The sequence below is a fragment of the Protopterus annectens genome, chromosome 4.part0, assembly GCF_019279795.1.
Source record: "Protopterus annectens isolate FY-2018-M chromosome 4.part0, PAN1.0, whole genome shotgun sequence".
In the NCBI taxonomy this organism is placed as follows: Eukaryota; Metazoa; Chordata; order Ceratodontiformes; family Protopteridae; genus Protopterus; species Protopterus annectens.
In genome coordinates, this window is record NC_056733.1 from 1,401,742,801 (window position 1) to 1,401,770,089 (window position 27,289).

Sequence of the window (27,289 nt, forward strand, 5' to 3'; positions counted from 1 at the left end):
CATCAACACTCTCAGAGCAAAGATCGCATCTGCAGTGCTCTTTCCTGGCATTAAACCATACTGCTGATCACTAATCATCATGTATCTTCTTAACCTTGCTTCTACTTCTCTTTCCCATAACTTCATGCTGTGACTGATCAATTTTATCCCTCTGTAGTTACTACAGCTCTGCACATCACCCTTATTCTTAAAAATCGGTACCAAAACACTTTTTCTCCATTCCTCAGGCATCCTATCACTTTCCAAGATTGCATTAAACAATCTGGTTAAAAACTCCACTGCCATTTCACCTAAACACCTCCAAGCTTCCACAGGTATGTTATCTGGGCCAACAGCCATTCTTCATTCTCTTCATAGCTATCCTTACTTCCTTCTTGCTAATCCATTGTACTTCATGATTTACTATCCCTACATCATCCAACCTTCTCTCCCTCTCATTCTTTTCATTCATCAACCCCTCAAAGTACTCTTTCCATCTCCTCAACACACTCTCCTCGCTTGTGAGTATGTTTCCCTCATTACCCTTTATCACCTTTACCTGCTGCCCATCTTTCCTAGCTCTGTCCCTCTGTCTAGCGAATTGGTACAGGTCCTTTTCTCCCTCCTTAGTGTCCAACCTTTCATACAACTCTTCATATGCCTTATCCTTAAGCCTTCGCCACCTCTCTCTTTGCCATGCACCTCATCTCCTTATACTCGTGTCTACTTTCTTCATCTGTCTGACAATCCCACTTCTTCTTTGCCAACCTCTTTCTCTGTATACTCTCCTGTACTTCCTCATTCCACCACCATGTCTCCTTGTCGTCCTTCCTCTGTCCAGATGTGATACCGTCCCTCTTACTAGCTCTGCTGTAGTTACCAAGCTATTTGGTAACTCTTCACTGCCACCCAGTGCCTGCCTTAGCTCATCCCTGAACTCCACCTCACAATTACCCTTTTTTCAATTTCCACCACTTGATCCTTGGTGCTGCTCTCACACTCCTCCTCCTCTTCTTGATAACCAACGTCATCCTACAAACCACTATCCTATGCTACCTAACACAGACACACACACACGCACGCTTGTGTTTATATATATCTATATGGTGTACATGCATATGATTGACCGTTGAATGGTTGAGCGGGTATGGCCAAGTGTGCGGCAACATCTCAAAAATGTGATTGCAAATGTTGCAAATCACAAAATCTTGCCCCATTTTTGACCCATATCAGCACTTGTTTTAGAGTGTAGAGCGGTCGGAAATGTCAAATCTGGTGTTTTTACGACATTCAGACCATTCAGCATTACGGAATTTGCGGAGAAAAATCATTAATATGTATGGTCGAACAATGTGCGCTCGACCATATGAATGTAAACCATACATATATATATATATATATATATATATATATATATACATACATATACACGCACACACATACAGTATATGTATGTATGTACATATATTTATATACACACGTTCACATGGATGCTCACACAGACCGACAATATTTCTCAGATTGGGGGGTGCGGGGGTGCTGTTATGTACTCACCATAACCTTCCATTTGTGTTGTCCATTTGCATTCTTCCTCGACTGCTGGGTTTGGATGAGACTCTTGGATTCAACTTGACCACTTTTACCAGCTCGTGGAACACAAACTCTCGAGCTCCTCCCTTACCCACAAAGCCCTGGTCCCACTAACATTATTCAGATCTTGTCTGCTGCCCCTTAAAGTTGTAAGGCCCAGGAAAAGATCTGGTTCCCCCTTGTCTGTTGAAGGGAGAGTATATTAAAAGGCCTGCAACGCTAGAAAGACAGCTCTCATTTCCAGAAGCCTGATGTACATGTTGGCCTCTTCGGGGGAACATGCGCCTTGGACTATCTTTCCCAAGAAGTGCCCCTCTCCAACCGATCTAGGAACCATCTGTGGTCACTATGGCCTTTGAGTGAGGGAGAACAAAGGGACGATCTTCTTTTACCAGATCTGAAAGAATCCACCATAAAAGGTAATTTTTGCAACCCTGCATTATCCTGATCTGAGTAGATAAAGGTGGATAGAGAATGGACCACTGAGTTGCTAGTGTCCACTGAAGGATCCTCATGTAATACCTTGCTAATAGCACCAGAATGTTTGCTGCAGATAAAGACAACAGTGCTTGGAGGATCAGTCAAGCTGAAAAAGAGTTTTGAATGATCTTTCTGACCTGGAAATGAATTGTTTGAACCCTTGTGATAGGGAGAGAGGCGGTTATAGAAACTGTACTGGGCAATTATCTGATGAACTCCAATATTTGAGTTGATTTGAGCTGAGATTTCTTAGGATAGATTTTAATTCCCAGGTGTGAGTATAACTCCAGTATAAAGCCTTAAGCTTTGATCAGATGTTGCCTGGTAAGAGCGGTTATGAGCCAGTCGTCTAAATATGGAAACACCATGAATCCTTGTGGCCTAAATTAAGCTGCTACTACTACCATACACTTGGTAAATACCCTGGGGGGGCTGTCATGAGACTGCAGGGCAGAACTCTGAATTGGTAATGACGGTCTCCCAGCAGGAAGTGCAGACATCTCTTGATATGACAGTATGCATTCTGCACATCCAGTCTTTCTTGTGCACAAAAGTTGGAATGGACTGAAATGTGATCATCCAAAACTTTGTGTACTGAACTGACTTGTTCAGATTGCTGAGATCCAAAATTGGTCTACAGTCCCGTTTTCTTGGGCACTAAAAAGAATCTTGAGTAGGTTCCAGATCATCTCTGGTCTGGAGGGAGTTCTTGGATGACTGTTTTTCTATCAGCTTGTTTATCTCTAATGTTGCTTGGTAGCTACTGACTGGGTGGAACACCAGGGGATTTTGTTTATTATTAAGGAGAGTGGTAGGGAAAGGGGTATTATATAACCTCCGGAAACAATTCTCTACACCCATGAATCTTTTGTACTCTCTAGCAAGGCTCTCTGGTACATGGATAAACGACCCCTGACTGCCTCCAGAGATGGACAGTCAGGACTCTGTTCAGGAGTGCTGACAGGACCTGTCAGAGAAGTTACCTCTAGATCCCTGGTCATTAGAGCTCCCCCTCTACCCCTAGGGGAATTATTTCCACTTGGATCTTGGAAGAGACCCTGGAATTTTCTGAACCACATCTTCCATCCTCCTAGTTGGTTCCTAGAAAATGTCCGCTGAGGGGTCGAAAAACATATGCCCATAGCAGACAGGGTTTTACTTTGCTCACACTTAGAGAGTGTGTATTATACCTTGGAGCCACATAAAAAAACTTCTGTCAAAGGGAGCATTAATGAAGGAAGACTTGAAGGGTTCCACAAAAATCACACAAGGGCATCCAGGCAGGTTTCATTATGGAAATGCCTGAACCCGCCGCCTTGTGAGGTACCCTCAACTGCATGGGAGATATGCGTCATGCACGAGTTTAAAATGGATTGGAGGGTAGCCAACTGTGAGGTAACATTACTCTCTGCCTTGGTAGACATGAGGCCAGACAGGGGTTTGTTGAGCTCCTTAATCAAATCCCTCTGGAGTCTAGAAAAGTGTGCCAAATAATTCAGTGACTGAAAAGCAAAGGTTGCAGAAGCATACACATGCTTCCAAAATCTGTCCAGTGCCCTAGACTCCCTGTTAGGAGGGGGGGGTGGATGGAGGAACTTTGTTCCATTAGTTCCTTTTTCATGGCTGCTGATACAACCATGGCATCAACAGCTACTCCTTTGCTTCAAAACTCTCTATCCTCTGGGTGGTGCCAGGACCCTACTTGGTCTCTTGGGGATTGGCTCAGTGGTGTCAGGTTCCTACCATGCCCACTGACGGACCAAATCAATTAACTCATTGGCATATGGAGTCACTCGGGAAGTAGATGGGCCAGCTCCAAAAGCCTCCAAGAATAATGACTCCTCCTGAGAAGGGTTGATGGGACACCAACCACCCTTCTGGTTTAGAAATTCTATAACATCTCCAAATGAGACATCAACGGGTGGTGATCTTAGGGATCCTTCCCCCTCATGAAAGTCAGTATCCTCTGTGTCAGACTCTTGTGGAGAGTCTAAGTGTCTCCTTTTGCACTTTTTCTTTCTAGGAACATCTTTGTGGGATGCTCCTGATTAAGTACCTAAAGAAATTAATATACCCCAATGGATATCTTGGTAGTTTGCTTGGGTTGGCTGTCCCAGTGGCACAGGCGGTTGAGGCTCTAGACACAGAGACAAATTGAGTTGGGAAGTCAGAGCCATGGAGGGGGGAGAAGTCCGGATTCTGGGAACAGAAAAAGCTCTCTCCACTACCTCAAATGACATGTGTCTTGGAGTGTAGAAGGAACAGCTCAAAGAAAACATGTTTAGGAATCATTAGGTCCTTCTGTTTGAGGAGGGAGTCGGAGCCAATCTAATGCTGAAGCTCTAAGGGGCAGAGACAGCTCTGACAATTTCGGAGTCAACTCCAACACCCGGATCCAGTGCTGGTGCTAGGGCTCAGAGTCATCCAGCTCCAAAGTGCTTGGCGCCAGTCCATTCAGGGATTCCACTGGAGTCGAACATACCATTATCTTTGGATCCAATGTAGATGACTCCGGAATCTTTAGATATGGGTGCTCTGAAATCAGTGGTCGGATCGGAGAAGGAACCAGAATTGGTGGGGTAGTACTAACAAAAGTCCCCAGACCTGATGGGGTCAGAGACAGAAGGCCCCCCTATTTGAATCTGCATCAAGAGAAGCTTCTTCATCACCCTGTCCACATCAGCTTTGGGCAGAAATCTGGAGGAACAAGCAGAAAATGCTGTTGACAGTGCTCTTGAATGATAGTGTCTAGGAGACCTATGCAAGAAAGGAGAAGATACTCAAGCTGAAATCAGCTCCAATACTAACGGTGAAGATCAGATCTGAGCAGACTTACCAGACTTTGCCTTCAGATCCGAAGGGGTCTGATCCAAACATTTTGGAACTTTGAAAGGAGGTTCTGAGACAGAGGAGAGGTTAGATCTGGGAAATGCTTTTTTGCATCCTTTTTACTGGATTTCTTGGGGGGTTTGAGCCCCAAATGATGCTGATGACTAGGAAGGAAGCAAACCTCTTAAGATCAGTTTATTTTTTTATTCTATCAAAGCCCTTGGATTAAAGGCTTTGCATATGTCACAATTTGAGTCTAAATGCGCACGGCCTAGACAGACGCATTAAGAGTGTGTATCAGACAGTGGTACCTTACGGCCGCAGGCCATACATTTTTTGAAACCCAAAGGTTTCTGTTCAGACAGTGTAAAGTACAAAATTCAACAATATCAAAAATACAAATAGAAAGGGATTGTTTTTTTTTTTTGTTGTTGAAACAAGGAGAAAACAGAATGAGGTTACCAATGATGGTAAGTTGAGAAGTACTAAAATATTACAAAGAAAGGGATACCAGCAATGGTAACAAGATTTGCATATAAAAATATAATAAGAAATAGGGAGGAAAGCTATAAAAATAGGACTAATATAAGACAGGGATAAATTTAAGAGAAAATTTTGAAGAAAAGTTTTCACTCACAAAAAACTAAGGTAGCCAACCTGAGAGTTTGCAGTGACTACGTACATATGCTAAGGCAGCAAAGAAGATCTGAGGAATGCTAGGGGAGCAGGGCATTATGGTTAAGGGAGGAGCTCGAGAGTTTCAGTGTTCCATGAGCTGGTAAAAGCGGTCAAGTCAGTTCCGCACCCAAGAGTTGAGGAATGAATGAATGAAAATTACATCAGATTTTAAGTTGGGTACTTAGGAGTTTTAGATTTAGTTGGTTTCTGTCTGGATACTGGAAACAAATGGACTGTTTGCTGAAGGTACTTACTGTATGGCATCAATAAGAACTTTGGCCAACTCAAACTCATACCCTATCCCATAACGCACAAATCTCAGCTTGCTCTCCAGATCAAGTAAAGCCATCCTAATATCCAAAGAGAAGCATGACTACAGAAGACAGACATGATGACATGGGGGGGGGGGCTGCAGGAGGATAACGAGGATGGTGTAAATACTTGGTGGCAGGAAGTAGCTAGCCCCTGTATGTCTATATCCATTTGACTCTATAAATCTTCCTGGTTGAAGGTTTCCGAGAGAAGGTAATTAAGTCCATCACTTGTTCACAGGATGATACTCGGCTGTTGGCTTGGAGGCCCTTATAAGCCTTGCCAAGAATTTTGCCCATGCTTCCACAAAGTCAGCACCTGTTTCTCCTGTCCAGCAGGGACACAGGTGGGATCCCAGGGGTGTATTTTCTGTTTCCCATCCAGTTGTCCAGGTTCCTCTTAAAGAGGGCTAGAGAGGTACTATGCTTGACATGGAGGAGAGAGAGTCTACTCCAGAGATGGGGGAGTCTTTGGGACAGAAATCTATCCTGCCGACAATTTCTATTAATGTCACAGACCAGGTTGAGGCCTTGTGTGTGGGTGGAGTTTGACTTACAGATCTGCAGCAACTCCATCAAGGCTGGGTCTGAGATGGCCTTGTATGCCAGACACAGGTCACCTCTTAGCAGTCTGTACGAGACTAAGTAGAGGAACAGGGCTTTTAGCCTATCAGTATACAACAGGTGTTTGAGACCCTGGATTTTCCTGGTCAAGAACCTCTGTGGTCTCTCCAGCTGCTGCATGTGCCTGGCAAGGTACATGGCGAAAGGAGCATTGTACTCAATAATGGGTCTAAGGGAGGAGTACAGGGATGTTAGGACCTCCTTGTTCCTGGATGAAATACCATTACTTATGAGGTGGGCCATGTAGAAAGCCTTCTATAAAACAGAGGCAACACAGTGGTCAAAAGTCAGGTTGCTATCAACCTGGGTGGCCAAGTCCCTCACGACTGATTGCATGCTTAGTACGTTATTATTAATGCGATAATTAGTGGGGACTCCATTTTCTCCAAAGGGGATAATGATGCATTTCTTGGCATTCAGTTTGAGGCCATGCTTCTGGCACCAGTCATTTGTTTGGGTAAGGTCCTCTTGGAGAATGTTCACATCACTAGAGGAATTTAAGACAGCACCCAGCTTGCAGTCATCTGCAAACTTGGTCAGCCACAGACTACTGGTTTTGGCTTGCACATCAAAAAAGTATAACCCAAACAGTAGAGGCCCCAAGACCGATCCTTGGGGTACACCACTCGTTACGGGTCTACTACTAGAAGTGGCTTCCTTTATTTTGATTAAGTGCCTTCTATCAGTGAGCCAGTTAGCTACCTATCTGGTAATATATGGGTTGATGCCTAGCTGGGAGAGTTTATCTATTATGCCAGAGTGGGGAATAGTACTGAAAGCTTTGGCTAGGTCAAGGTAGGTGGTGTGCACCATCTTCCCCTCGTACATGGCTTTGGTAACTGTTTACAAGAAGTCGACCAAGTTTAACAGGCATGATCTACCTTTGACAAAACCAAACTTTGTGGGGTCAAGCATTTGCAGGTTGCCAATGTACTTGTTTATAAGGTCCATGATAATGCGTTCCATGGCCTTGTAGATAATGCGCTAAGCATCTTGAGAAACCATGGCAATCATTAGAACTGGAATAAAACAAATGGCTTACTGAAGGGACTGAATACTCTGGTGAGGATGACTAAACAGTAAGACAGCAAATGGGGGTGCTATGAGATAAGGATTTTTTTTAAATGTGGAAGAAGCAGAGGGAACCAAACCTGGTATGACCAGAATGGGATTATAAAACTGACCTCGGATTTGCACATCCTGGCTTTCAGTAGTAATCTAGTTATGAGTGGCACTGGGTGAAAGGCAAAAAGCAGTCCTGGGGCCAATCGTGAGCAAATGCATCTTAGTGGATTATCCCTACTGAGGGACAATGGAGAAGAATCTGGCATAAAGAACAGTCTTTAACGGTGGTTGATATAAGGCCTAGCATTTTAAGAACTGATGCAACATCTGGAGTGGGGTTGTGGGAGGGGTCTAACACTGCTTGGATTACAGATCCTGTCTGGGGGATAGGATGGCCAACTATTTTATGATATCCAATTGGCAGACTATAAATATTACAGAATGTGAAGGCTCCAGGTGGGATTTTGGAAGACTGACAATGATCACATAGGATATTCACAGATGAAGTATTCTTCTGCCATAATGAGTTTTTCCCAGTTTAATTTCTCCAAGTCTTTTAGGTTTCCAATACTTTGACAGAAATGGACTTCATTTCCAAGTCAGGGAACAATCTAAGTTCATGAAATCAGTATTGTTTTAATCTTTTATGTTAGCTAATATTGCTGCTCTTAGCACACACCGTGTGCCCAGAACAGCCTCCTTCTGTTATGCAGTACACACAAAAATAATGCCAGAACTCAAAGCCCCTTTTTTGAAGTACTCTGTCAGAAAGAAATGAAAGTAAGCTGTCAAGAAGTAAACACAGGCATTCAAGTTAAAATACATTTCCTGCTCTGTAAAAAAAACTTCCCGATCATAAAGACATACAAAATTTCTGAAAAGCAGTACACTAACCACAAAAACAGTCCTCAATATATAAACATAAGCCTTGTTCTAAACATATCAGTCCCCGACAGAAAGCTTCCAATATTGTAAAAATACAATTTTTCTTAAAGAGAAAATACAGTTCTTACTCAACAAATAAAATAAATATCTTCTTACAAAGACAAGAATTTCTGTATGTAAGGGTTCCTCTATCAGGACTTGCCAGAAATGAAGTCTGAAGCTGAATGCTGCTTCCTCTCAAAGTAGCAAGAAAGTACTGAAATCGTCTACACCCCGATTGCTGACTTCCCTCCAAGGAGGTTGCCAGTGCTTTGTGAAGGAGAACAATTGTACCCTGGGCAGTGAACATTAACACTTTCCTACACAATAATAAATAGTGGAAAGGCTTTCTCTAATGGAGACTTATCTGCCCAGCTCTTGGAAGATGTCTAGCTGACTGACAGTTCTATCGGGTCTGCCGAAGGAGCATTCACTTCAGCAGCAAAAGAGCACTGATGTCTATGTGATATGTAGGTCAAACAAAATGAAGGGTAAAAATTTGTATTTCGGAGAATCTGGGAGATATCAGAAACAGCAATAGTCAGGCAGCTAAGCACTTTATGGAAACACATGGGGGTGTGGATTCAGGGTTCTTCTTTTCAGTTCTGGCAAAACTATTTTTACCTAGGGGAGGTGATCATGTAAGTAAATTGTTAGAACTAGAGACTGTATTACTTTTGAATTATAGAACATTGTGTCCTACTGGTTTAAATCAGGAAATTAATAGTTAGTGTGTTTAAAATGTATTATATTAAAAAATATGAATGCTTTTGTAGTAATGGATTTTAAGTGATGAATTTGTTTTAATTGTTTTATTAGGGATGTTTGTTTACACCTGATCCATATAACGTAGACTACTGCAACAGTGATATACATCTGGACAGCTTCAGCAAATGATAGGGTACTGAAATGTAAAACTGAAGCTATATGGTATGAAACACAGTGCAGACAAAACAGTGACCATGGCAGCAAATAGCAGAAATCAGAAGAAGCTGAAAATTGAGGTAATGGAGAAAAATGGCAGAACAGATAAACAATTCCAAGTTTCTGGAAGATGTGACAGAGGAGATAGGAAGTCTGAATGAGGAGGTCAAAGCTTGAATCAGAGATACTGAAATCAACTGGACCAGAATATAAGAAGGTAGTGTGTGACAGAAAAATGTCAAGATGAAGTCAGGTGTAAAACAGTGGTGCAACAGGTACTTCTGTATGGCACAGAAATCTAGGCAGTGAAAGTGGTGCAGCTGAGAAAGCTTGAGGTGACTGGCATGAGGTACCTGAGATGGGTAGTAGGATGCACACTGTGGGAAAGACAAGAAGTGAGGGCACAAGAGCAGAGGCCAAAGCAAATTCAGTTGCAGGGAGGGTCAAACAGAATAGATTAAAGTGCTTCACTCAAATGTGTAGGAAAGAAGACAGTACAGTAAAGATTTAGGGAAGGAAGGCAAAAGGAAACACAGATATACAGCCAAGAGATGGATGGACCTTGTGACAGTAGAACTGTGACAGTCAGACATGACTCTCAAAGAAGGAATGAGAGTGGCTCTGAATCAAGGGCTGGCAACCATTGAAGCAACAACCTAACCACATGCAGAAATGGGAAAAAAGGGGTTGATGACATGATACAAAGGAGACGCTTCCTTTTGGTTCACTACAGTCTACCTACAGTGACAAACTAACTCAAAAGCAACCATACATTTTGCTTAATATATGATAGGTTTACAGGTTAGTACTAAGCTAACTGCCGTTGTGAGCCATTTTAAGCCTAGCCAATTATCCCCTGTGAGACTCAAACCCTGCACCTTGTGTTTGTAAGGCAAACACCCTAACCATTAAGACACCCTCCCAACCCCTTAATCCCAATTTAATTACAATCTAACTCACTACTTGCCACTTTTAAGTCTCTTCTTGAAACAATTCATGCAGTTTACAAGAATGATACTGATACAGCTCCATATTCATCCACAGTTTGGCTCCTGGTACTCCCTGAATAAATCCACAGTTTAGCTCCTGGTACTCTCCCTGAATAAATCCACAGTTATGCTTCTGGCATTCCCTCAATAAATCCACAGGTTGGCTCCTGGCACTCCCTCAATAAATCCACAGTTTGGCTCCTGATACTCCCTCAATAAATCCACAGTTTGGCTCCTGGTACTCCCTCAATAAATCCAGAGTTTGGCGCCTGGTACTCCCTCAATAAATCCACAGTTTGGCTCCTGATACTCCCTCAATAAATCCACAGTTTGGCTCCTGGTACTCCCACAATAAATCCAGTTTGGCTCCTGGAACTCGCTGAATAAATCCACAGTTTGGCTCCTGGCACTCCCTGAATAAATCCACAGTTTGGCTTCTGGCACTCCCTCAATAAATCCACAGTTTGGCTCCTGGTACTCCATCAGTAAATCCACAGTTTGGCTCCTGGTACTCCCTGAATAAATCCACAGTTTGGTTCCTGGCATTCCATGAATAAATCCATTTAGGCTCCCAATACTCCTTGGGTACATCTACAGTCAGGCATCTTGTATTCTTAAGCATATTCAAAGTTATTTCCATTCAGAGTCATCTACAAGTCCGCATTCTTAGTCTTAAAGATGGTCTGTGCCAGAGGCAAATGTCTCTACTGTTGGAGGTTAAATCCTTGCTTTTAACATTACTTCACCAGGCGATTCACTCGAGGCAGGTTTTACTACTGTAATGTGTTTACACACACCAGCATCAAGTTCTTGCCATACTATACAGGGCATACAGTACAAAAAAGCACTCATCATACAACATCCATTCACTGTGTCACAATAAAAATATTAGACACAGACACACACACACACACACACACACACACACACACACACACACACACACACACACACACACAAGCATAAATGTATGTTTTTGTGAAGCTGGCTGGTCACATGGGGTATGACTTATATAACAAACTACTGCTGTCCCCATCCCCCATGGCACACCATGAAGTAGGGAACTTTGTCACTCCCTCAAAACTAAACATACCAGCCCTGAGCTTACACCAACTCAGAGGTTAAGGAAATACTTCATGCTGCTCTTCAACCAGGTATTCTTTCTCTCTAGCACTGTGGCACAGAATAATAAATGGATGAGGATGAGAGTATAATTCCTGGAAGAAAAGGTTATCCGTTAGATGCATCTTATGGTTGATCTGCAATGGAGGTCTGGATGGGCAGGTTGGCACTGTCCTTACGGAGACATGGCATTAGCTGAGTCACCTTAGATGAAGTACAAAACTCAAGCACACTAAGTGCACATCCATCCCTGGATGGAATGATCACGTTAGGGGCAATGATATAAGAAAAAATCCTCCTCGGCAGTAATTATGACAATGCTCTAAGGTGACTCAATCTCCTTATCAGATCCAAACTTGAGTCAGAGAAAGTTCAGGGGAGACTTCTCAGATTTGGTAGACCCAGTGCATGAGAAGAGTTTACTGGAAGAAGCTGTCACGCTGCTAGGAGTTCCTATATTTAGATTTAGAGGCTCTCGTGAAGTCATAAACCTAACTCCCATGCAAAAATACTTTTATAATACAAGTTAGGTATTGCAGTGTACCCCCATTTCCTCAACTTACATGCCCTGGGTTGTTTATAACATCAGAGGACTTCAGCTGATGAAACAATATCTGTATAACAGACTTTACAGTTTAACAATGAAGTTTCTTTGTACAAAACGGGTTCATACTAGGATGACGAAAACACATTTTGTCGAATGCGTTTTCGTCAACACATGTAGGGAGAACAGGCAAAACAGCTTAGCGGCTGTTCAGCGAATTCTTTCCCTGGGAAAGAAGTCGCTTGACCGCGTCGTTGCTTTGCCTGTTCTGGAGTGCAGTGTGGTCCCTTGTCCGGTATAGCTCCCGAGCATGATTGTGCAACAATTACTAACCTTAGGGTTAGGGTGCAGGTTAAGGTAAGTGCATATGTATGAAAGTGTTTACTGTTTTTTATTTTGTGTTAGATGTATGGTTGAGTTACGTGTGTGTGTGTGTGTGTGTGTGTGTGTGTGTGTGTGTTGTGGGCATTTGAAAGACATGCGTAAATGGGCGTGCCTTCGTTGAAGGTTGAACGTCGAGCTGGCACCTCAGCATTTGTCAAAATCTACTGCCAATCATTAGCAGACCGGAGTTCCGCTGTGGCAACCCCTAACCAGGAAAAGCCGAAAGACAACAACAAAAACTTTTCTTTTGGGGGGATAGGATTAGGGTTTAAGGTAAGTGTGTTTGTGTTTGGAACTGTTTATGTAAATGTGCGAGAGTTACTGACCTTAGGGTTACGGTGCAGGTTAAGGTAAGTGCATATGTTTTAAAATGTTTGCTGTTTTTTTTTTTTGTTAGATGTATGGTTGTGTTACGTGCATATGTGTATTTAGTTGTTTACTGGTTTTAGGGGAGTATAATTAGGGTTAGGGTATGTATGTGTATGTGTTTGGAAGTGTTTAATATTTTTTTTTTTTTTTTTTGGAGGGGTGGAAAAGCGATTTCTTTCCCTAGGAAAGAAATCACTGTTCTGTGGTTTCGACATTTTCAGCATTCGCTGAATATGTGTCGATGTAACACTGTTCGCTGTTTTCAGCGTTTGGATATGAACTCTACAAAACATTCCACATGCCTCAAAGCTTTCCTAGTTAAAGCTTCTCTCTAGGTTACCACAAAGATGACTAAATTTCCATGTCTTTTTGCAGTCGTCTAGGACTGGAGCTATCAAAATGAAATCGACAAATCAATACTTGCTCAACAGTTGTTCTATATAAATATATATATATATATATATATATATATATATATATATATATATATATATATATATATATACACCCACACATGCAAGGATCTGAAGGCCTGGCTTTATTGCACACACTATCGTACGAATGCATGAATACACCTAGTACATCAACCTTCTCCCTCTTCTTTCGGTTGCTCCCGTTAGGGGTCACCACAGCAGATCAACTGTTTCCATTTCTTCCTGTCCTCTGCATCTTGCTCTGTCACACCAACCACCTGCGTGTCCTCTCTCACCACATCCATAAACCTTATCTTAGGCCTCCCTCTTTTCCTGTTACCTGGCAGCTTCATCCTTAGCATCTTTTTCCCAATATACTCTGCATCCCTCCTCAGCACATATCCAAACCAACGTAATCTTGCCTCTCTGGCTTTGTCTCCAAACCTTCCCACCTGGGCTGACCTTCTAATATACTTATTCCTAATCCTGTCCATCCTCTTCACACCCAGTGCAAATCTTAACCTCTTCAACTCTGCCACGTCAAGCTCCGACTCCTGTCTTTTTGTCAATGCCACGGTCTCCAACCCATATAACATAGCTACTCTCACTACCCTCTTGTAGACCCTTCCCTTTCACTCTTACTGGTACTCGTCTGTCACAAATCACTCCTGACACTCTTTCTCCACCCACACCATTCTGCCTGTACTCTCTTCTTCACCTCTCTTCCACACTCACCATTACTCTGAACTGTTGATCCCAAGTACTTAAACTCATTCACCTTCCCCACCTCTACTCCCTGCATCCTCACCATTCCTCTATCCTCCCTCTCATTCACACACATATATTCTGTCTTAGTCCTGCTGACCTTCATTCCTCTTCTCTCTAGAGCATATCTACACCTCTCCAGGGTCTCATCCACCTGTTCCCTACTCTCACTACAGATCACAATGTCGTCTGCAAACATCAGAGTCCACGGGGACTCCTGTCTGAGCTTGTCTGTCAACCTGTCCATCACCATTGCAAATAAGAAAGGGCTCAGAGCTGATCCTTGATGTAATCCCACCTCCACCTTAAATGCATCCATCACTCCCACTGCAGACGTCACCGCTGTCACACTACCCTCGTACATATCCTGTACCACTCTTACATACTTCTCTGACACTCCCGACTTCCTCATACAATATCACAACTCCTCTCTAGGCACCCTGTCATATGCTTTCTCTAAATCCACAAAGACACAATGCAACTCCTTCTGACCCTCTCTGTACTTCTGCATCAACACTCACAGAGCAAACATCGCATCTGTAGTGCTCTTTCCTGGCATGAAACCATACCGCTGATCACTAATCATCACCTCCCTTCTTAACCTAGCTTCCACTACTCTTTCCCATAACTTCATGCTGTGACTGATCAGTTTAATCCCTCTGTAGTTACTACAGCTCTGCACATCACCCTTATTCTTATAAATCGGTACCAAAACACTTTTTTCTCCATTCCTCAGGCATCCTCTCACTTTCCAAGATTTCATTAAACAATCTAGTTAAAAACTCCACTGCCATTTCACCTAAACACCGCCATGCTTCCACAGGTATGTCATCTGGACCAACAGCCTTTCCGTTCTTCATCCTCTTCATAGCTATCCGTACTTCCTCCTTGCTAATCCACTGCACGTCATGATTCACTATCCGCACATCATCCAACCTTCTCTCCCTCTCATTCTTTTCATTCATCAACCCCTCAAAGTACTCTTTCCATCTGCTCAACACACTCTCCTCGTTTGCGAGTACGTTTCCCTCATTATCCTTTATCACCCTTACCTGCTGCACATCTTTACTAGCTCGGTCCCTCTGTCTAGCCAATTGGTACAGGTCCTTTTCTCCCTCCTTAGTGTCCAACCTTTTATACAACTCTTCATATGCCTTATCCTTAGCCTTTGCCACCTCTCTCTTTGCCATGCACCTCATCTCCTTATACTCTTGTCTACTTTCTTCATCTCTTTGACAATCCCACTTCTTCTTCGCCAACCTCTTTCTCCGTATACTCTCCTGTACTTCTTCAATCCACCACCAGGTCTCCTTGTCCGCCTTCCTCTTTCCAGATGTCACACCAAGCATCTTTCTAGCCATCTCTCTTACTAGCTCTGCTGTAGTTACCCAGCTATTCAGTAACTCTTCACTGCCACCCAGTGCCTGTCTTAACTCTTCCCTGAACATCACCTCACAATTACCCTTTTTCAATTTCCACCATTTGATCCTTGGTGCTGCCCTCACACTCATCCTCCTCTTCTTGATCACCAATGTCATCCTACAAACCACCATCCTATGCTGCCTAACTACACTTTCCCCTGCCACCACTTTACAGTCCCCAATCTCCTTCAGACTGGCCCTTCTACATAAGATATAATCCACCTGTGTGCATCTTCCTCCACTCTTGTATATCACCCTATGCTCCTCCCTCTTGTTAAAATATGTATTCATCACAGCCATGTCCATCCTTTTCGCAAAATCCACTACCATCTGACCTTCTGCATTCCTTTGCTTAACACCATACCTACCCATCACTTCCTCATCCCCTCTGTTCCCTTCACCAACATGCCCACTGAAATCTGCTCCAATCACCAGTCTCTCACCCTTGGGTAAAGTCATCACCACTTCATCCAACTCACTCCAAAATTTTTCTTTTTCATCCATCGCACACCCAACTTGTGGAGCATATGCACTAACAACATTCATCATTACACCATCAATTTTCAGCTTCATAAACATCACTCTACCCGACACTCTTTTCACCTCCAAAACACTCTTAGCATACTGTTACTTCAGGATAATGCTACGCCATTTCTCCTTCCATCCACACCATGATAAAACAATTTGAAACCGCCTCCAATACACCTAGCCTTGCTCCCCTTCCATCTGCTCTCTTGCACACACAATATACCAACCTTCCTTTGGTCCATCATATCAGCTAGCTCCCTCCCTATACCAGTCATACTGCCAACATTCAAAGTTCCGATCCTCACTATCACAGTCCTAAGCCTTTACCTGCCTTCAGGCATGCCTTCCCCCTCTTCTCCTCCTTCGGCCAACAGTAGCCCAATTTCCGCCAACAGTATTGGTGGCGGTCATTGTTAACCCGGGCCTCGTCCGATCCGGTATGTATTTCTGTACTGTTGTCTGCATGTATGATTTGGCAAAATTTTATGCCGGATGCCCTTCCTGATACAACCCTCCCCATTTATCCGGGCTTGGGACCGGCATAATGAAATGCACTGGCTTGTGCATCCCCAATCATCAACCAGTGAACCTTATTTCTCTCCAGTGTTACAATCAGAATGTGCAACAGTTAGCAAGTCATTTAACATGTTTTCTCTGTTCTGTTTTTTGTGCCCCCCCCCCATCCCATTGCACTACTTACCACATCCCAGTGCCTCTCCTCTCTACAGCAAGAAGGAAAGGAGATAAAGATGTCCAGTTATCACACTAGCAGGAAAGTAGAGAAGAGTTTTTGTTTTTTTGGTTTAATCTTAACCTCAGCCCCTTTGCAAAGACTGCAGTAACATGGATACACAGTTCATATACAAGGGATGCCAAGTGCACACCCTCCACTGTGGTCAATCTGCTTGCCTGAGCAACAAACTCTTGTCTTGAGTGGTGGGGTCACAGCTGAAAAAAATAGCCCCATGATGGGCACACAAACATTATGGCTACACATTTTCAACACACAGTCTAGCTACTACAGAGCTTGTATCAGATACATAAACCTATGGCTCCTTAGCCACAGCTGGGGCTTAGTCTATTTTTGCTTTGCTACATAAACCCTACCCCCAGCTCCTCAAAAAAGTCATGCAGTATAAACCAATATAATGAAGGTTCAGGTTCCAATATTGTATATTTTCTGAATGTCCAAGTGAAATTAGGTAATTCTGCCATATCTGTACACTTACATGACTACAGTTAAAAGAATTACTATTAATATTAACAATGCAATTAAACATATACAGCACACATATACAAGTAAATTTGAAAAATATTTCTGTAACCAAAGAATACAACATGAAACAACCATGATACTAAAATTCATGCACACTTTTAAGTTTCTAATGTTTATTGTTTACTGAAGCCTAATTTTTGTGCTGCAATCACATTAACAATAGCTGTATGTACATAAACAAATTACCTGCACTGCAACACTGTTCCCCCCCCTTTGTATTAGCTGAAATTTTTGCTAGTTGAAAAGTTTCCATATTGTAAAGACTGTCAGTAAACTTACAAGAATACTTGCATACATTAATTGCATTCTAAGGAAATGTTACAACCAAACAAGAAGTTATGTACTCACCATAATGTTCGATGTATGCAGTCCATCTCGCCTCACATTCTTACTCGTGGATTCGGAGCCGAACCTCGGCTCCGACTCGGCCATACTCTAGCTTGAAGTCTTTCAATTGGCTGGGCTAAGAGGTATCTCATGCTGCACTGCACCCTTTCCCCAGATCTTGTTTGCTGCTAGCTCAATCACTCACCTTCCATACACATAACACATAGAGAAGGAAAAACATTCCAATAATAAAAGGAGTACTGAAACCAGAACTAACCTCTAGGCCCTCCAAGTTGAGGGAAGGCAGGGGGGGGGGGGAGTAAGTAAGAATGTGAGGCAAGATGGACTATATACATTGAATGTTATGGTGAGTACATAACGTCTTGATGTTATGTAGTCCAATCTCGCCTACATTCTTACCCGTGGGACAGCGTCCAAAGCACCTGAACCCTGGGAGGCTTAGTGGAAAATACTCCTGAGCACTGTGGAACCAAAGGAAGATCTGCCTCTGGATACCAAATCCAATTTGTAGTGAGTAATAAAGGTGTGAGGAGATGCCCATGTAGCCGCAGCACAAATATCATCCATAGACATCCTGGGCTGAAATGCTGTAGAGGAAGACATTGATCGAGTAGAATGAGCCTTCACTTTAAATGGTAACTCCTTACCACCTGAGGCGTAAATGAAGGAAATACAACTAGAGATCCATCTAGACAAGGTCACTTTGGAAACAGGAGACCCAATCCTATTTTCTGAAAATGAGACAAATAGCTGATCCGATTTTCTAAGATCCTTCGTTCTATGCAAATAAAAACGCAACTGTCTATGAACATCCAGCTGGTGAAATTTAAATTCTGCCTAATTAGAAAACTCTGGAAAAAATACGGGCAGTTCAATGGATTGGTTGAGATTACTAACCGAAGCCACTTTCGGCATAAAGGAAGGGTTTGGTCTGAGGAAACCCTGCTCTTGTGAAATATCAAGTAAGGTGGTCTGATTGACAAGGCTTGGAGCTCCGAGACACGTCTAGCTGAAGTGATGGCTACCAAAAAGATTGTCTTCCAAGTCAAATATTTCAATTCACAAGTAGCTGCAGGCTCAAAGGGGGATGAAGTGAGACATTGTAGCACAAAATTTAGGTCCCAAGGCACGACCGGGTCAAGGACTGGAGGTCGAAGCAGCATAGTGCCCTTCAAGAATGCCTTACAAAGTCTATGCACCATTAGACTGGGTTCATTAGTGACGTGAAAAGTGGAAATAGCCGCCAATGGACTTTAATGGTTGCTGCTGCTGACCCCTGATTGAAAAGCATGGAGAGAAATTCCAGAACTGAAGAAATTGGAATTGTACAAGGATCAATTTGTTTTGCATGAGCCCAGATGGAGAATCTTTTCCATTTACTGGAATACATCTTTCTGGTCGAAGGCTTATGGGAAGAAGGCAGAATATGAACCACTTCCGGAGAAAAATAATGAAGCCTGACTAGTGATGGAACTGGAGTAGCCAGGCTGTCAACCGGAGGGTCTGAAGAGTGGGATGGAACTGCCCTGACATACGAGTCAGTAGATCTGGCTGTGGGTCCAGAATCCAGGGGTCGTCCATGAGATAGGGATGGAGAAAAGGGAACCAAATTTGATGAGGCCAGTGTGGAGCAATCAGAATCATTCTGCTTCCCAAGGATTGCACTTGCTGAATAACCTCTGTCAGCAGAGGAACAGGTGGGAAGGCATAAAGTAGACCGGAAGGCCAATCGTGAACTAGAGCGTCCCTGGGTGACTCCCGCTGAGGGGGGATAAGGGTGAAGTACCTGCGGCACTTGGTATTGAGGGGACTGGCAAATAGGTCGCAGCAAGGCTAACCCCATCTGCGGAAAATCTGCTCCACAACATGACTGTTCAGGGACCACTCGTGAGGCATCATAATAGCTCTGCTCAACCTGTCGGTGATCACGTTGGACTTCCCCGGAATGTGCATTGCTACAAGAAAACTTTGGGAAGACACTGCCCACTGCCACACTCGAATGGCCTCTCTGCAAAGGGGGTACGACTTGGTTCCTCCCTGTTTGTTCAGATACCATACCACCGACATATTGTCTGAGTGGATCGCAATTGTCCCGAGAGGGAGAAAGCTCTGAAGTGCTTGCAATGCTAGTAGCACTGCTCTCATCTCCAAGATACTGATATGCAGATGTATCTCGTGTTCCTGCCACGTGTCTTTGACTGTCCTGCCGAGATAATGCCCCTCCCCACCCAATCTGGGAGGCATCCCTCGTCACTATGGCAACAGGAAGGGATGGGACGAAGGGTTTTCCCGCACTGAGGTTACTGGTGCGAAGCCACCAGCGTAGATCTTGCTTGCTCTTGTCTGTGATCATTATAAGATGAGAAAGCGGAAGATGTAGAGACCACTGGGCAAAGAGCAGCCACTGAAGGAGCCTCATGTGTAGCCTCGCAAGAGGAACCAGCATAATTGTTGCAGCCATTGTCCCTAACAATTTCAGAACCATTTTTGCCATTATTTTTTTCAGAGGGAGCAACGTGTATACCTGTTGTTGCAAACCCTGAATCCTTTCTTGTGGTAAAAACGCCCTCATGAGGATGGTGTCTAACTCGGCACCTATAAAGGTGACACGCTGCAAGGGCAACAAGGCAGACTTTTCCCAGTTTAGAGTGATGCCCAATTGTTGACATAGCTTGATAGTGGTGTCTCTGGTCTGTATTAGCAGAAGCCAGGTGGTGGCAGAAAGGAGCCAGTAGTCCAGGTACGGAAACACCTGGAATCCCTGACGTCTCAAGTGAGCCATCACCACTGCCATACATTTGGTGAACACCCTGAGGGCTGTAGTGAGACCAAAGGGCAGGGCACAAAACTGAAAATGACTGGCTCCAAGCCAGAAGCGTAGATTACTTCTGGATGCCCTGTTCGTCTTTATATGGTAGTAAGCATCCTTGAGGTTGACGAAGCACATCCACACTTCTTTTCCCAACAAAGGGAGAATAGATTGCAATGTGACCATTCGGAACTTGGACTTCTTCACATGGAGGTTCAAGTGGCTGAGATCCAAGATGGGTCTCAGGTCCCCTGTTCTTTTCGGCACCAAAAAGAATCTGGAGTAAGTCCCTAATCCGATCTGGTCTGAGGGGACATGCTGGAAGGCTCCTTTTTCTAGCAGCTTTATAACCCCTGAAGCTGCAGAATCCCTTTGATTGGGTGGAACATCTGGGATTCTTTTGATTGGTGGGGGAGGAGAAGAGAAGGGAATGTGATATCCTCTGGAAACTATTTTTAATACCCACTGGTTCTGGGTGATGTCTTTCCAGGCTTCTGGGTATAGTGAAATGTGACCCCCGACAGGCTCCTGAGACGCGCAGTCAGGCCTCCCATCAGGAGCGCTGGTAGGGAGAATCACGAAAGGAGTCACGGTCTCTCTGGTTACGCGGGCCTCCTCTGCCTCTAGGGTGGCGTCTACCTGAGTTACCACCCTCTACCCTGGCTCTGGAGGGAGAATCACTTTGCGTGCCATGAAAAAACCTCTGCGATTTCTTGAACCACATGTTTCCACTCTTCTGGACCTTGGGATAAGGTCCAGAAGGCATGAAAAAACGGACTCCCACGGCAGACAGAGTTTTTTCCTCTTGCTCGCACCTAGTGACAGTGTCCTTCACCTTGGTTCCGAACAACAAGAAACCATCAAACGGGGCATTGGTGAATGTAGACTTGAAGACCTCCGCGAAATTACAGAGGTACATCCAGGAGTGCCTCCTGAGAGAAACTCCGGAACTCGCTGCCCTACTCACTCCTTCAGCTGCGTAAGAGATCAGCCTCATGGAGGAGTTAGCAATAGAATTTAGGGTAGACATCTGAGCTTTGACTTTCTGAGCCACTGCGTCAGAAACGTTACCCTGCAGAGAATCTCCTAGCTCTTTCAGGAGATCTCTTTGGAGCCATGTAAAATGTGACAAGTAATTCAGCGACCGCAGAGTAAAGGCCGCTTACGAAAACATACGCTTCCCATACTGGTCCATGGTCCTAGACTCCTTGTTAGGGGGATGGATGGTAGAAGAAGTCTCAGCCAGTTCCTTCTTGGTGGCCGCTGCCACCACCATAGCATCTAATGGAATGCCCTTCGTGAGAAACTCTTTGTTGTCACCGGGGGCAGACAGAAATTTGCTGGGTCTCCTGGGGACTGGTTCCACAGTGTCAGGGGTTTCCCACACCCTTCGACAAACCAGGTCCAGGAGTTCGAAGGGTGGAGAAACCCAGGAGGCGGAGGGTTGAGACCCAAAGGCCTTCAGGAACACAGACTCCTCCTTGGAGGGGGGTTTAGAGGGCCAGTCACCTCTCTGCTTCAAGTTCTCTAGGATATCAGTGAAAGAGATATCTTCAGAGGATGACTTGGGGGACCCCTCTGATTCCTCGAGGTCGGTGTCCGACATGAGAGACTCTTCCTGGGAGTCGATGTGATTCCTCTTGCACGTTCTTTTTCTGGGTGGCTCCTCTGACAAAAACTCTGGGGGGCCCTCAGAAAATTGGGGACCACTCATGGAGGTATCCTGAGGCCTTGGGTCTCCGCTGTCCAAGGACAGTGGGCGATCAGAGACTGATACTGGAGCTGGGGGGGGGGGTAGAGTGTCAGTGCTGTATGATGCAGCTGAGGACCTGGCCAGCACACTCCGCATGACCTCGAAAGCTGGTTCCCCCAGCTCTGATGATCGACCAACCATGGAAGACCTCTGAGCAGAAGGGACAAGGTCCAAAGCTGAAGCAAGGGTCAGGCTCACCCGAGCCGAAGCACCAGGAGGGAGGCTAGGAGACAAAGAGCGTCCCGAGACTCCCCCCTCGGGTCTGACCGAGGAACCATGAGTCATAGACCCCGTGGACAGAGCCAACGGGGTCAGAGCTGATATCAGAGCCGATAAGCCAGGATGGGCTATCGGAGCCAACCTACAAGCATCAGATGGCGCCGACCACTCTGGCTCCGAAGGCTGAGATTTGCTCGGAGGAGGATCTATTGACGATGGATGTGTGACGGGCTCCAGAGCCGACTGGGCTGGAGCCAAAAGCAATTTAGCCAGCACCGGTGATTGGAGCAGTCTCTGCACCACTCTATCCACATCAGAGAGTGTCCTGGAGGACCTAGAGGACAAGGTAGGAGATCTAGGCCTCCTCTCAGAAGGAGACCTGCGAGGAGGAGAAACCGGTCTAAAAACTGGAGACAGCCTCCGAGCTAAAATCTCCGTCACCGGCTCCGAAAGGCTGGGAGCCGATGTAGGTTCTGTCGATTCACCAACTTCCTTCGGCACCGAAGACAATGGCGCCAAGGATGCCACAGTAGACTTAGTAACTTTCTCCGGTTAATGGGATACCATGACAAATACTAAGACAAAGGCCACAAAAGGCCGCACAAAAAAAAACTTCTACAAACCAACAACACACACACCTAGCTATGAAAATAGCTTTTGGAGCAATAATTTTGGTCAAAGAAGACGAAAAGTTATACTTAGCCACAGCCAAGAGCAAGACCACGTCTGAGCTTTACGAGCGGCAAATGAGATCTGGGGAAAGGGAGCAGTGCAGCATGGGATACCTCTTAGCCCAGCCACATGAAAGACTTGGAGCTAGAGTATGGCCAAGTCGGAGCAGAGGTTCAGCTCCGAACCCACGGGTAAGAATGTAGGCGAGATTGGACTACATAACATCACTTGTTATCCTTAATCCACTTCTATCTAACTGATGTGTGCTTTACACATATTGTTCATGGTCCAATGAAGGAATGAAAATGAAAAAGGAAGGCACTTGGACCTCATGTAATGCTAGACATTTTATACTGTCAATGTCTACTCTGTGACAGTCTACAATTCATGGCTTTTAATTTGTAAACATACCCCATGGTAAAAGGAATTTACCAATCATTTAAATTCTATACATTAATAACTTTTTCTGTGTAACAGTCTAGACCAAAAATGCACAATCTTCTTACCTATGTAACTACCACCTTCAAGGGCATCATAACTATTAGATACCAAGGAATCCTCTGTGGATGTCAAATCAAAACCACCTAGAAGAAATAAAACACACAACACTGATAACATTGTAAAATAAGCAAATATGGTTACATTTACAATGTTGGTGGAAGTTAAACTAAGTAAAAACATACACAATCTCTCCAAGCATTTAATAAAAAAATAAACATAAAAATTACAGTGGTGTTAGGAAAGTACAGTTGTGTAACTAAACTTACCATAACAGTAGATGTTCGAATGATCACCACTGCAGTAGCATTAGCTCTATTGGTTATATCCAGAGAAGGTGGACACAGTGCCCGTGTGAGTGTGCGTGCTTGCAGTATGTGTTGCCTCCAGAAATGAACTGAGCACTAACCCCTATTAGGAGGGCAATGACGGTTAAGTGGTTTTAACAGAATGTGGTGCCAAGTGCCTTTTTGGGATATAGTTTTGCCATGGAATGAACAAATGAAGACCATGCAATGAGCCACACGTTTAGAAACCTTTAACTTAGAAACAGGTCTGCCTTTTGCCTTGTACAAAGGGCACAAATATCTTGAAAAATCAAAAAGGAAAAGGATCAGTTATCTCAGCTGACTATGCATCTAAGGAATACAAGAGCTTTCTCCTTTTTGCTTTGGGGCAGGTGGTAAAAAAATGAGTGCAAATAGTCTGATTCAAGGATGCTTCCATCACTAGCTTAAACATGAAAAAAGGGTTGGTGAGAAGTGCAACTCTGTCCTTGTAAATGGTGAGAAAAGACCCTCTGCACAAGAGGGCCTGTAGTTCAGAGAAGTTTCTAGCACAGGTGCCAGCTAATAAAAACACAGTTTTCCAGGACAAGTACTTGAGAGGAGCAGTGGTAAACAGTTCAAAGGAAAGCAACATTAACTTTTCCACAAAATAACTGCAATTCTTAGGAGAGGGCTGTTTCTTTGGTGGCCTCTGGTGGTGCACTCCTTTGAGGAGGTGCTTCAAAGACAGACTAGAGCACAGTTGGAGATCTCAAGGAAGCATGCTGAAATGGTAGAAACATGCAGCTTCAAAGGGCAGCAAGAAAATAATGATTTGAAAAGCCTGACAGGCAAGTAAGGACCTTGTATACCTAAGAAATGGGCATTCTTTGGCATTAAGTGGACAATCTTTTCCATTTTTCTATTATGATTTGCTTGTATTAAATTTCCAAGTCTCCTTTAAGGCAGAAAGAATGTTGGCACAAGTGTAGAACATTATCCCACCTTCAGTTTGTGCAAGTCTGGGATTCTTAATCCAACAGACATGCAAATTCATTATGTTATGCATAAATTAACATTGACTGTCAGTTTGCCTGCTTGAAGCAGTGGATTTGTATATGCAGGGTGAAATACTTGCTTACAGACATTCACTAACTCCATTAGCAAATGAATACTCATAAAACAAGGCAGCCTGTCAGCTGCAATGTTAATTTAGTGCCTTTTTAAATTAATATCCATAAAAAAGATACCAAATAGTCTTAAGTCATAAACGATACACACACACACACACACACACACACACACACACACACACATGTATATGTATGTGTGTGTGTGTATATATATATATATATATATATATATATATATATACATACACACAAGTATAAAAGTAAGGTATCTGTTAAGACCCACTGCCATTTTTACTTTCTTTGTCCAATCTTTTAATGTGTTTTTTTAGGTTATATAGTATTGTTGTTACATCTCCAAAATGTTAAACACTTGCTAACAACTTCAACTCTGTAACTTGCAAGACGGCTAAAATGTTTCAGTTAACTTATCTTCAGAAGAAATGAGGTAAATGATCTGAAGATTCGAAAGATTTAGTTTAGTCAATATAGTACCCAGGTCGCCTGTGGACATCCAAGGTATAAAGCATCCTTTCTCCCTCATTGTTTGTGTCAGGAAAGAAAAAAGGGAGATGGGTAGTTTGACTTAAAATAAACTTGGATACCATTTTAGGCATAAAAGAAGGATTATTTCTCATAACCCTATCCTTATGGAAAATAAGGTTTGGTTTATTCACGATAGGTGCTTGCAACACAGATGCACTTCTTGCAGAGGTCACAGCAATCAGTAAAACTGTCTTCCATGTTAACAACCTCGCGTTATCCATTTTAGCTGGTTCAAATGGAGCAAATGTTAGCTTCTCTAACACAAAAGTAAGATCCCAAGGAGAGGCCACTGGTTTTCTTGGAGGCCTCATATGTAAAACCCTTTTCAAAAACATTTTAACATGAGACTACATTGGAAAAGGAGGATCCATGGGCAGATGAAATGGCCTCTGATAGTAGAATAAAAAAAGGACACTGGATAATAACTCACACAAACATTGCAAAACCAGAGAACAACTAGCCATGAATGAGTGTTGGTTATGTTGCTAGCACCACCTGGAAAACCTTTTCCATTTGCTAATATACAACCTTCTAGTAGCAGGCTTTCTTGCCTCCATTAGTTCCTGAAGCACATCCTCAGTAAAGAGATGCCTAAAAGGAATTAAGACCCTATTATCCAAGCAGTCAATTGAAGCTTATTCGTTTCAGGATGCATCCAACTTCCCTATTCTTGTGTGAGTAGATCTAGTCTGTGAGGAAACTTGTGGTAATTGCCCCTGGCCATATCCAAAAGAATGGAGAAAGTACAGTTGTGTACACTTGCCATAAATGTAGATGTTGAAGTGTATTCACTGTTGCAGTCCTGGTTACCCTCCCTCCAGCCCCCTGACTTCTATTGACTATACCTCTATTCTTGTTTACTATGCTTAACGCTTTTTAGTGTATTTGCTTTTTTGTTGGAGGTGTTACCTTGTATATAATTGCTTCCCATTATGGGGGCACCTGACATCTGGGGCAAGAAAAACTGATGTAATGGCGAGGGCTGCATGCTTATACCCCTGACTACCTGACGTCATGGAAGATGAGATAGCAACCAACGCAGGACCCAAGACTTTGATAATCAGGCCGACCGAGGGATACTGCAAGCAGATAACCCAAATATGATGACTGCAACAGTGAAACATGAAGAACATCCTAGGTTACCTATGCCAAAAGGGAGTCACCACAATGATCATGGGAGATTCCTTCTGAATCTTCAGAAGTATCCTGGCCATTAGTGGAAAGAGTAGAAAAGCATAAAGGAACATTTATTTATTTATTTAACATTTGTTGACCGGGAATGTCCGACTAGGTTCCACAGAGCCTGTTTTCAGCGGAGGCCCGGGGAGAAATGCTCCAGATGCATGTCTTTGGACATTCCTGTCCACGGAAAAGAAAAGGCATATGTTTTCCAGGTCTTCTTGCATAAAGTCCTGGAGCAGAATCTTGCCAACTGATTGTTTAGCGATGAGGCAAAAAAGGTCCACTTGAGGAACTCCCAACAGATAGATCAAATCTTGGACGACCCCCCCTGATCTAGTTTCCATTCATGAGGATGTGCCATTATCCTACTTAGCCTGTCTCCCACACAGTTTTGCACTGACAAAATGTAGCATGCCTGTACAGTAAGATAGTGTTGTGAAGCTATATCTCAAGCTAACATGATTAGCCTGCAAAGGGGGTAAACCTGGTTCCCCCTTACTTGTTGATGTACCACAGGAATATGATATTGTCTGTAAAAACTTGAAAAGGTCCTGGGGATCAAAGATGATGCAGAGAGATGAATGCTTTAATCAGGGCAAGCATCTGTTTTATATCTATGTGCCTGCATTTGTCTTTGGTGTCATCTTTTAT

General features: G+C 43.7%; 1 protein-coding gene across 1 annotated transcript in view; it reads right to left on the minus strand.

Annotated features, from left to right (window-relative positions):
- Positions 1 to 27,289, minus strand: part of SEC24A (SEC24 homolog A, COPII coat complex component) — a 2,581,543-nt gene that overhangs the window by 1,896,801 nt on the left and 657,453 nt on the right. The window contains exon 4 of the mRNA XM_044069234.1: positions 23,523 to 23,600. Coding sequence (XP_043925169.1) covers positions 23,523 to 23,600 — 78 coding nt within the window. The remainder of the gene's footprint in view (positions 1 to 23,522; positions 23,601 to 27,289) is intronic.